Source organism: Acinonyx jubatus, unplaced genomic scaffold (genome assembly GCF_027475565.1).
Source record: "Acinonyx jubatus isolate Ajub_Pintada_27869175 unplaced genomic scaffold, VMU_Ajub_asm_v1.0 scaffold_117, whole genome shotgun sequence".
Taxonomy (NCBI): domain Eukaryota; kingdom Metazoa; phylum Chordata; class Mammalia; order Carnivora; family Felidae; genus Acinonyx; species Acinonyx jubatus.
In genome coordinates this window covers 1-12,326 of record NW_026464036.1, presented here as the reverse complement: position 1 = coordinate 12,326, position 12,326 = coordinate 1, and the positions used below count along the sequence as shown (strand labels likewise).

The following is a 12,326-nucleotide window of genomic DNA, read 5'->3' as shown; positions in this document are numbered from 1 at the left end:
CACGTACACCCTCGAGGGTCTGACAGGGTCTTCCCGAGGTGGCATTGCCGGGCTGGGGGTGGGGTGTGCAGGGACTGTCCGCAAAGGGCAGCTCACAGTGACAGGAGGAGGCACAGAGAAACCATCCTACCCTTACTAGTTTCTGTGACAATGATCAGATGCCCATCGACGACCACACGTGCAGAAGTGGCCGCACTCCTCCATGACCTTACACCAGGACCAGCGGGCTGCCCCTCGCTCACTCTGACCGCCACGACCAGTGCACGGAACCCCTGGGAGGAGGGCAGGGCGGCAGAGGCGGCCGTGACGGCCCCTGGCAGAGCCGCCCCCGCAAGGTCGTGCCCCCGGAAACGACCTGGCAGCACCACGCTGGTTCCTATGTGCCGAGTGTGTTCCCAAAACGGACCAAGAGCATGGCATGGGCCAAGCTCAGGTGGCCCACACCCCACACCAGAGGCCACTCCGCCGCCTGCCCGCCAGCCAGGCCTCGGCAGGGGAGAGCCCAGGGAGGACAGATTCCACCACGCAGATGGGGAGGCAGCCCGCCCAGGCCCCGGAGTCACGTCCCGTTCTGCTGCTACTTCTACCAAACTCCAAACGTTCAAAACCCATGGGAGACGAAGGACACACTGGGCAAGGCGAACCAAACACCCCACGTTTGGCTCGCCGACGGCGTGGCCATTTCAACTGACACTCACTTCACGGACATCTCTTTGTAATATGGTGTTCATTGCTTCAGAAAGGATGAGGTCTTTCCTTGAGATGTCTAGGTCCTCTTCCAGCTTGGCCACGAGAGTGCACAGGGTAGCCAGGAGCTCTTTCATCTGGCTCTGCACCTTTGAAACTCAGAAAGGGAAGCAACATGTGAGGGCCCCCACTGCTAGTCTTCATATGTTGTTTTAAAAACAATGGATAAAAAGGAAACCCCCTCCAATCAAATCCTGGGATGATGTCTGGAGCTGAACTCTGCGTGTGGCCCCTAATTCTTCTTCTACGAAACTACACCCCTCCAGTGCCACACGTGACTGCTCTCTCACCTGGAAACAAAGGGATTGAGTTGGTACACAGAGGTGTTTCATTAGTCCTTACTATACAGTTACCCTAAGATCCCCTGCGCCTCAAATAACATGACACAATGCTGGTAAGGTTTTTCACGGATGCTCCTGCTCACAAACTTGCTTGTTAACCGCTTTCAATTTTACATTGGAGACGAATCTTCCCCGAAATAAATTGCATTATGCGATTTGTACTAGCCAATCGATACACACAACATTTCCACCAACTACTGCTTTTTAAGCATACAGACCTGTCTTCTTACAAGAATTCAAGAAGATGAAAAGGAAACTCCAGTCACACAAACACACAAAGGGTGCCTAGAACACACAGCATGTGCACAAATTGAGACCCGCCGTGGCTAGGCACACCGTTTCAGCCTCGGTTTTGTCCTTCTCCAATATGGAGTTGAGGACCTTGAGCACCTCCGCCTCACTGGACACGCCGGCCGGAGTCTTCGCCTGTCGCCGTATGACTGTTTTTTGAAGAGCTCTCTCGTGCCTGGAGACGAGGAACTCCAAATGTTCCAGCAGCAGCTGGCGGGAGAGGCAAAAGGAAAACCGTGTTTCAAGAACACCTTCAATTCCGGGCCTCAAGTTCACCAAATGCAAAACCAAGTCTGAATCCCTTCAATTCAGTTCCCAGGTAGGGAGCCACCCCCTCGAATGTGTTAAAATAGCCTTACTCCTCCTCACGGATCAAACAAGGTTTGAGAACAATAGGTCCCAGCCAACTCCATGGGGACATGTGGACAAGGGGAGTGAATGGTGTCCTGTGTTTAAAGACACTGGCAGTGCGCCTACTGACCCTGGTGTTGTTTCTCTCCGCCTTCAGGTTGGCGATCTCCTCCTCTCTCTGCACGAGCTGCTCCCTGCAGGTGTGGAGCTCTGCAGCGAGAGCTGCACACTCCTGGGGTCGGAGAGGGGACAAAAGTGGAGAGACACAGGGGGTCTTTACCAGAGCACACCAGGCCTCCGTGGCCCTCCAGAGTCCCAGCACCCACCACCCTCAAGTAGCATCACACACACCAGTCCCCTCCTCACCACCCACAGGAGTCCCGGGGATTTTCGGAGGGACCGACACTCAAGGGGACAGACATTTTCAGGTGCCTGGCAGGTCTAGGACTCAGGAACTCTGCTGACTCGGGAGCAACCGGCCGAGAAGCCTCCTGCCCATCCGCAGCCTCTGGCCTCGTCTGGCAAGCAGGCTTGTGGAGCGGCAGTGGGGAAAGGCTGACGGTACTCAAAAGCTGCTGTCTGAGCCTGAACCCCTGGCTCAGTCAGACTCAACCATGCCCAATGGACTTTTCAAAAATGATGGTAGGACTCTTGACGAAAGGGCGAGTTTACGACTTCTTTCCTTAGTCAAGCAGGAAATATTACGGAGGAAGGGTCTCTGACGAGAGTGATGCCAGGGCCCACCACCCCGCGTGGGGCTTCTCTCACGCCAATACTGAGCGCCTGCCCAGGACATGGGCTCCATGGAGGTGGACTCCAGGAGGGCTCCAGGTGGGCTCCAAGGAGGTGGACGCACACTCTCCAGTCAGTCGAGCGCACAGCCCGGTGCAGGGCTCAATCCCTGAACCATGACATCATGACCTGAGCTGAAACCAAGAGTCAGACGCCTAACGCCCTGAGACACCCAGGCGCCCCAGAGCTTTTGTCTCTGTAGGACAAACGAGGGGATAAACGTTCACTTAACAACTGACATTCCAAATAAAGAGAGTGGTTGATTTCAGCAATTCTAGAAAATCCAAGTACAAGCTGGTGACATACTTCAATTTCTTTCATAAATTAGCCCTTTCCAAATCAACGGGAATGTTACCACAGAACTGACCACCTTGCTTGCAATCTGACTTGACAAGGTGAACCCACAGAAGCCTATCTGATCCTTGATGTAGGACTGTGCAGGCCCATTTCTATGTGGGGATTTTTGTTCCAATAAATACATTGGAAACTTTTCTGGAGCTGTGTGACGTTTGGAAAGACTGGCAGATGAGCTGAGCAGCTACGAAGTATCAAAACTAGTAACTAAAAGGGAGGCCACGAGTGCATGAAATATACGCAGATACGAGGCCATTAGAGCATTTCCTCCCCGAAAACATACACAAACCTACTCTAACAAGATAAACCGTATCATTTTGCACACAGAAACTGACCGTACCTACATGGTGCCATTTGCAGTCAAGAGAAAGGCAAACAAATGTGGAGACGCAGGATTAAGTCCTAACCGCATAACACGAGCTGTAGCAGACGCTGTCCTCTGGGGGTAGTGTGCACCACCTCCTGTTGCTATTGAGGTCCCCTCAAGTGTTGCACGAATCCACGAATCTGCTACTCAGCTCTTGGTAAGCACTTCCTTTCTCCAGTACATCAAGCACCACAGGAGAAGTGATTTCTCAGGGTTCCTGCGTCATTTTCACCGTGTTAAGGGCAATACCATGAACCTTAATTACAGCCTGGGACCCGTTTGAAGTGTCCCCAGGGATGCTGGACGTGCTCCCGCGATGCAGAGAAGACTCATGGTATGACAAGAAAAGGCTGAATGGCCTGACATGTACTGAGGTCCACAGCTGCAGCTGCCAGCTGGCCAGCGTGAGGACCATGGAGGCACAAAGAAAGGGAAATTCTCGAAGCTCTCTCCCTGCGGCTACCCCAGCACATGCAAAAACCTGGTGCTATTTGTGAGACATCTTTGTGTCTCGTGTGGAAGATGTGGCATCTCTGTGGATGTAGGACTGCTGTGAGACGGGCACACCCGCAGACGCAACTCAAACTGCAACACAAGTGAAGACCTGACATCACGACGTAAGGCAGAAGGAAGGGAAGGATCGAAAACTGGCACATTTCAATGCAGGCACAGGACAGCTTGGTGATTTTAGAAAGGGGTTTGGCTTTGAAAATGGTCCAGACGATAGGAGAAGCAGCTTCCACCACGAAGAAGAAGGACACAGTTTCCCAGACGCCCCAGAGAAGATTGCAGAGAAGCAGGAACTACCATCCACCGCATGTCAACCGCTCCAACACAAAAAGTGAAAACCCAAGAAAATCAGTTGAGGACACCATGGCTGCCTGCACAGGTTTTTCATGCAGAAGGAGGTGCCCTGTCGGGGGGAAAATGCCACAAACGACATTTATTCACGAGAAAGACAAGTGAGCACCAAGATGTTGGGTAGGAAGGGGTGAAGCAGCTACCGAATGAGCGGATACAGGCGGGGGTGTGAGCAGGGCGGCTGGCCCTGTGTAGGAAGCTCACCCCAGGGTCCTGAAGGCAACAAGTGCCAGTGGCCAGTGGTCTGGCTGCACAACCAGAGCCCTTGCCCTGGAGCAGTTCCATCCCGGCTCTCTCCCTCAACTCAGGAAGTACACTGAAAGCAAGGGACTGTCCTCCAAAGTTCTTCTGACATTGGACAATGTCCTGGCCACCCAGAACCCCACGGGTCACCACCAAACGTGTCTTGGCGGCTCACTCGCTCCGGAGCGCAGCGGGTCTAAGTCAGCCTGCGGACCAGGGGCCACGAGGACCTGTGAGGCTCATGACACAGGCACGTTACAAGAAGGACAGTCAATGCTACCAAAGAGAACCGCCACAGAGGGAACATTATGAAAGTCAGGAAGATGCCAAGGGACGTTACAAAAAACTCTGGGGAAACCATCAAGCCCAACACAATCAAGAAACCCCTGCTAGAGATGACTGTCCATACGACGTGCGTGATTTCCAGGACCTATGACACAGCCAATCAGGAAACTCATGAATGAGACTGTGCATATGGCAAACAGAAAAAAAAAGAAAAAGAAAAAGAAAAAGAGTTGGGGGATGCAGGGATTCAAAATGCGTATCCTACAGAAGGTCACGAGCACAGAGAAAAGCCCAGAGGAGGTCACAGAAGAAGACAGCACAGAGAGGAGATCTGGCGAAGCAGACGGAGGGCGAGGAAGGCGGCATGGAAGTGGCATCGCTGGAAAGCACGCTGCCACCAGGAGTGATCCGGCAGAGTCTCGGCTCCTTTCCCACATGGACCCTTCCGTGACAAGGGCGCTGGGACTAAAGCCAGCCAGCCGTCTATGGAAACATTGGCCAGGAACAGAAAGGCCCTTCTGGAAAGCTGCACAGACAGTGCCCGCCTCCACCCCCATACCGCCAGGCCCCAAGACCCAAGACAGCCCCATCTAGCGGGTCCCCCCACCCCATGCATGTCTGCCTATCGGCACATTTGTGAGGACCCAACCCCACTTTCCAGACAGCAAATCCTCACCAAGGTGCTCAGTGAACCACTTCGCCTGCCATGCGCACGTCTGTGCGTGAAAATCGAGGGAGCATGCAGCCAGGCCACCCGGGACGCATGTGTGTCACCACCGCCTAAGCGTTCATCAGGAGGAACATCGTGTGCGAGACTTGTGTGCACTTGGACAGCCTATCCTCACACGGGCATAAGGGCAGTAAGATCTGACATAAAGACAGGCAAGCTCCACGCCACAGGACCCACGGACCAGCAGGGAGAGGGAAGAGCAGGAAAGAGGCAAAGCCATCTCCCTGGCTTCTGACCACCGGACCAGGGAGCAAGCTGCTCTGTTCCCAGGAGGAGGCACAGGTGGGGGGAGGAGGGTGGTGGCCCGGGCGGAACTCAAAGAGCCCACAGTCCGCCCAGATGGAGCTTCACTACGAGGTGCTTGGAAAGGCGTCCGGGAGACAGAGTGGGGTGCATGAAGGAGAACACAGGGCAGCCGAACCTCCCAAGGAAAACCGCCTCCCCGAGTCTGACCCACGCCGACCCATGGGACAAAACGGCCATCCGGCAGCCGCACTGTGCACACGTTCCCCCTATTCCACCGAACCACACACTCCCATGCCCTTCTATTGCTCTCCGTAAAACCGCATACGTCTCTGGGCGAGGTAACTGCAGTACATAGTGTTCAGCACCTAGTACCGTGCCTGCCATGCACTCCAGAACAGGTGAATACTTTAGTGTACGCCTTGTACCCACACACGTAAAATTACACACGCTGCTTTTAAACATTACGTAGTTCTGTAAAGGATATAAAGACGCACACTGTCCTGTGCTTTATGTGATGGGTGATGTGAGGGGCTTGTACCTGTTGCCTAAAACACGAATCTTAGAGCTCAACCCACACATTAGAAGGAGCCACTCTACCCAATGACGTCTACACTGCATCCATTCTTGTCTCCTCCCCCAACCCACTATCCACACAGAACCAGCAGCAGCTTTCAAAAAATTCAACAACATCATGCCAGTCCTTCCCCCTGAGGACACAACGACCCCAGGCCCTTATCTGAAAACCCAACTCCTTACGGGGTAGGTTCCGTCCCAACACCAGCTGCCTGGTGCCTCACCTGGCTCCGCTTCCGCTTCCATCGCTCACAACAAAGCCAAGCTCCTCCTTGACCCCGGCCTTTGGCCTCGGAGTCAGACTGCTGGGAGAGTGCTCGGTCAGCCTCAGCTCCCGAGCGACCTCTCCGGAAAAGGCCTTTCCGGAACCACAGTGCGCAAGTAAGCGACATTTCCTCCTAACCCCTTCACTCGTCCAGATACACTCTTCTCAGATGTGCCTCCACCACCCTCTCCGAGGAGCACAGCAGCCAGAGCCTGGCGACCACAATGGTGCAGCGTCACAAAAGGGCTCAACAAGGGTGGGTGGTTGCGTCTCTGCAGATGATTCGGGTGCACCAACACAGAAGCCCTTTTTGGGGGGGCTACCCTGTACACATACAGACATCATAAGGACTCTACACCCGTATCTTTCTATAATAACACTGAATGTAAATGGACCAAATGCGCCAACCAAAAGACATAGGGTATCAGAATGGATAAAAAAACAAGACCCATCTATTTGCTGTCTACAGGAGACTCATTTTAGCCCTGAGGACACCTTTAGATTGAGAGTGAGGGGATGGAGAACTATTTATCATGCTACTGGAAGCCAAAAGAAAGCTGGAGTAGCCATACTTCTATCAGACAAACTAGACTTTCAATCAAAGGCTGTAACAAGAGATGAAGAAGGGCCTTTGATAATAATTACAGGGCCTATCCATCAGGAAGAGCTAACAATTCTAAATGTCTATGCGCCGAATACAGGAGCCCCCAAATATAGAAAACAATTCCTCATAAACATGAGCAACCTTATTGATAAGAATGTGGTCATTGCAGGGGACTTTAACACTCCACTGACAGAAATGGATAGATCATCTAGACACACGGTCAATAAAGAAACAAGGGCCCTGAAGGATACATTGGGTCAGATGGACTTGACACATATATTTAGAACTCTGCATCCCAAAGCAACAGAATATACTTTCTTCTCGAGTGCACATGGAACATTCTCCAAGATAGGTCATATCCTGGGTCACAAAACAGCCCTTCATAAGTATACAAGAATTGAAATTGTACCATGCATACTTTCAGACCACAAGGCTATGAAGCTTGAAATGAACCACAGGAAAAAGTCTGGAAAACCTCCCAAAGCATGGAGGTTAAAGAACACCCTACTAACGAATGAGTGGGTCAACCAGGCAATTAGAGAAGAAATTTACAAATACATGGAAACAAACGAGAATGAAAATACAACACTCCAAACGCTTTGGGATGCAGCGAAGGCAGTCCTGAGAGGAAAATACATTGCAATCCAGGCCTATCTCCAGAAACAAGAGAAATCCCAAATACAAAATCTAACAGCACACCTAAAGGAAATAGAAGCAGAACAGCAAAGGCAGCCTAAACCCAGCAGAAGAGGAGAAATAAGAAAGATCAGAGCAAAATAAACAATATAGAATCTAAAAAAAACTGGAGAGCAGATCAACGAAACCAAGAGTTGGTTTTTTGAAAAGATAAACAAAATTGACAAACCTCTAGCCAGGCTTCTCAAAAAGAAAAGGGAGATGACCCAAATAGATGAAATCATGAATGAAAATGGAATTATTACAACCAACCCCTCAGAGATACAAACAATTCTCAGGGAACACTATGAAAAATTATATGCCAACAAATTGGACAACCTGGAAGAAATGGACAAATTCCTAAACACGCACACTCTTCCAAAACTCAATCAGGAGGAAAGAGAAAGCTTGAACAGACCCATCACCAGCGAAGAAATTGAATCGGTTATCAAAAATCTCCCAACAAATAAGAGTCCAGGACCAGATGGCTTCCCAGGGGAGTTCTACCAGACGTTTAAAGCAGAGATAATACCTATCCTTCTCAAGCTATTCCAAGAAATAGAAAGGGAAGGAAAACTTCCAGACTCGTTCTATGAAGCCAGTATTACTTTGATTCCTAAACCAGACAGAGACCCAGTAAACAAAGAGAACTACAGGCCAATATCCCTGATGAATATGGATGCAAAAATTCTCAATAAGATACTAGCAAATCGAATTCAACGGCATATACAAAGAATTACCCACCATGATCAAGTGGGATTCATTCCTGGGATGCAGGGCTGGTTCAACATTCGCAAATCAATCACCGTGATACATCACAGTAAGAAAAGAAAAGATAAGAACCATAGGAGCCTGTCAATCGATGCAGAAAAGGCCTTTGACAAAATTCAGCACCCTTTCTCAATAAAAACCCTTGAGAAAGTCGGGCTAGAAGGAACATACTTAAAGATCGTAAAAGCTATTTATGAAAAGCCCACAGCTAACATCATCCTCAATGGGGAAAAACTGAGAGCCTTTTCCCTGAGATCAGGAACGCGACGGGGATGCCCACTCTCAACGCTGTTGTTTAACATAGTGTTGGAAGTGCTAGCATCAGCAATCAGACAACAAAAGGAAATCAAAGGCATCCAAATTGGCAAAGATGAAGTCAAGCTTTCCCTTTTTGCAGATGACATGACACTATACATGGAAAATCTGATAGACTCCCCCAAAAGTCTGCTAGGCCTGATACATGAATTCAGCAAAGTTGCAGGACACAAAATCAATGTACAGAAATCAGTTGCATTCTTATACACTAACAATGAAGCAACAGAAAGACAAATAAAGAAACTGATCCCATTCACAACTGCACCAAGAAGCATAAAATACCTAGGAATAACTCTAACCAAAGATGTAAAAGATCTGTATGCTGAAAACTATAGAAAGCTTATGAAGGTAATTGAAGAAGATATGAAGAAATGGAAAGACATTCCGTGCTCACGGATTGGAAGAATAAATATTGTCAAAATGTCAATACTACCCAAAGCTATCTACACATTCAATGCAATCCCAATCAAAATCGCACCAGCATTCTTCTCGAAACTAGAACAAGCAATCCTAAAATTCATATGGAACCACAAAAGGCCCCGAATGGCCAAAGTAATTTTGAAGAAGAAGACCAAAGCAGGAGGCATCACAATCCCAGACTTTAGCCTCAACTACAAAGCTGTCATCATGAAGACAGCATGGTATTGGCACAAACACAGACACATAGACCAATGGAATAGAATAGAAACCCCAGAACTAGACCCACAAACGTATGGCCAACTCATCTTTGACAAAGCAGGAAAGAACATCCAATGGAAAAAAGACAGTCTCTTTAACAAATGGTGCTGGGAGAACTGGACAGCAACATGCAGAAGGTTGAAACTAGACCACTTTCTCACACCATTCACAAAAACAAACTCAAAATGGACAAAGGACCTGAGTGTGAGACAGGAAACCATCAAAACCCTAGAGAGGAAAGCAGGAAAAGACCTCTCTGACCTCAGCCGTAGCTATCTCTTACTCGACACATCCCCAAAGGCAAGGGAATTAAAAGCAAAAATGAATTACTGGGACCTTATGAAGACAAAAAGCTTCTGCACAGCAAAGGAAACCACCAACAAAACTAAAAGGCAACCAACGGAATGGGAAAAGATATTTGCAAACGACATATCGGACAAAGGGCTAGTATCCAAAATCTATAAAGCGCTCACCAAACTCCACACCCAAAAAACAAATAACCCAGTGAACAAATGGGCAGAAAACATGAATAGACACTTCTCTAAAGAAGACATCCGGATGGCCAACAGGCACATGTAAAGATGCTCAACGTCGCTCCTCATCAGGGAAATACAAATCAAAACCACACTCAGATATCACCTCACGCCAGTCAGAGTGGCCAAAATGAACAAATCAAGAGACTATAGATGCTGGAGAGGATGTGGAGAAACGGGAACTCTCTTGCACTGTTGGTGGGAATGCAAATTGGTGCAGCCACTCTGGAAAACAGTGTGGAGGTTCCTCAGAAAATTAAAAATACACCTACCCTATGACCCAGCAATAGCACTGCTAGGAATTTACCCAAGGGATACAGGAGTACCGATGCATAGGGGCACTTGTACCCCAGTGTTTATAGCAGCACTCTCAACAATAGCCAAATGATGGAAAGAGCCTACATGTCCATCAACTGATGAATGGATAAAGAAATTGTGGTTTATATACACAATGGAGTACTACGTGGCAATGAGAAAGAATGACATATGGCCCTTTGTAGCAACACGGATGGAACTGGAGAGTGTGATGCTAAGTGAAATAAGCCATACAGAGAAAGACAGATACCATATGGTTTCACTCTTAGGTGGATCCTGAGAAACTTAACAGAAACCCATGGGGGAGGGGAAGAAAAAAAAAAAAAGGAGGTTAGAGTGGGAGAGAGCCAAAGCATAAGAGACTCTTAAAAACTGAGAACAAACGGGGTTGATGAGGGGTGGGAGGGAGGGGAGGGTGGGTGATGGGTATTGAGGAGGGCACCTTTTGGGAAGAGCACTGGGTGTTGTATGGAAACCAATTTGACAATAAATTTCATATATTGAAAAAAAATAAATAAACATAAAAAATTCAACAACGTCATGCCAGTCCTTCCCCCTGAGGACACAACGACCCCAGGCCCTTATCTGAAAACCCAACTCCTTGCGGGGTAGGTTCCGTCCCAACACCAGCTGCCTGGTGCCTCACCTGGCTCCGCTTCCGCTTCCATCGCTCACAACAAAGCCAAGCTCCTCCTTGACCCCGGCCTTTGGCCTCGGAGTCAGACTGCTGGGAGAGTGCTCGGTCAGCCTCAGCTCCCGAGCGACCTCTCCGGAAAAGGCCTTTCCGGAACCACAGTGCGCAAGTAAGCGACATTTCCTCCTAACCCCTTCACTCGTCCAGATACACTCTTCTCAGATGTGCCTCCACCACCCTCTCCGAGGAGCACAGCAGCCAGAGCCTGGCGACCACAATGGTGCAGCGTCACAAAAGGGCTCAACAAGGGTGGGTGGTTGTGTCTCTGCAGATGATTCGGGTGCACCAACACAGAAGCCCTTTTTGGGGGGGCTACCCTGTACGCTTGAGGGGCATCCTGCCCCCAGCCTGCCTCAGATTCTGGGTCTCCCTCTGTCTGCCCCTCCCCTGGCCACACACTCTGTCTCTCTAAATAGTAAATAAACATTACGAAAATTAGAAAACAAACAACACTGATCAAACACTCCCAGAATAAGTGTCACTTAAGCGATCCACTTCGTCTAGCTGCCCTGCCATAGCCAGCCCGTCACCACAAAGCCTGCCCTGGGCAGGCACCTGACAGGGGAGGAGGGCGGCAATGGCGGTGGGGGATGGGGAGCTGGGAGGCTGACACCATCACCACTCCATGGACGCTGGCTGAGCGTGGGCAAACTGGATGGTCATTTTAGAAGAACGACGGGTACTAGGCAAGGACTACTGGGTTTCGTTTTCTCCTGTAACAAATGCTGAGGACCAAAATGTTTGCTATGACCTCTCAGTCTTCCCTGGCTTGCTCTTATACATGTGAGTAGCCTGTTAATCAACACATCATGAACTAGGAAAGATGAGTTCAATTTGAAGCATGTTTGAAGGCATCAAGGAGACCCCGAGGCAGTCACAACTGGGAGGACTGAGACCCCAACCAAAGGGAAGCCCGCTGAGCCAACTCTAATGTTCAGAGTCCTCTCTCTCCCTCAAGACATGTGAGGATTCTGAATTTCCTCAGGGATTGGAGGCAAGATACCAACGAGCTGCAAAGGAAACCTAACAGAAAGGCAAGCAGAAAGTCGCAGCTAACCGAGCTCTGGACAGCACAGGGAGGCACAGAAAATGAGCCCGGCACTCGGCAAGCACTGCCTGAGAAGCTGACCCTTCCATCATCTCACTGTGATGTGGAGAAAATGACTGGGCTTTGGGACCTAGCATCAAGGACGGGTCCTCGGAAATACTCCAGGCCTCCAAATGGAGACCCTGGAGGTCTACACGGGAGTGGGGGACAGCGTGAGCCCAGCTCACACTGCACCTTACAAAGACTG

At 49.7% G+C, this 12,326-nt stretch overlaps 1 protein-coding gene across 2 annotated transcripts; it reads right to left on the bottom strand.

Annotated features, from left to right (window-relative positions):
- Positions 1 to 28: 28 nt before the first annotated feature.
- Positions 29 to 7,382, bottom strand: LOC128313852 (liprin-alpha-4-like). Of its 2 annotated transcripts, XM_053214010.1 has the most exons (4): positions 6,406 to 7,382; positions 1,861 to 1,962; positions 1,479 to 1,589; positions 29 to 836 (listed from the first exon to the last, which is right to left on the bottom strand). In XM_053214010.1, the coding sequence occupies exons 1-4, from the start codon at positions 6,571 to 6,573 to the stop codon at positions 684 to 686; spliced, it is 534 nt and encodes a 177-aa protein (XP_053069985.1). In that variant the 5' UTR covers positions 6,574 to 7,382; the 3' UTR covers positions 29 to 683. The 2 variants fall into 2 exon arrangements, 1 of the variants encoding a protein (XP_053069985.1); XR_008294854.1 differs by lacking the exon at positions 6,406 to 7,382 and adding an exon at positions 5,309 to 5,332 and having other exon boundaries at positions 699 to 1,589.
- Positions 7,383 to 12,326: the final 4,944 nt, after the last annotated feature.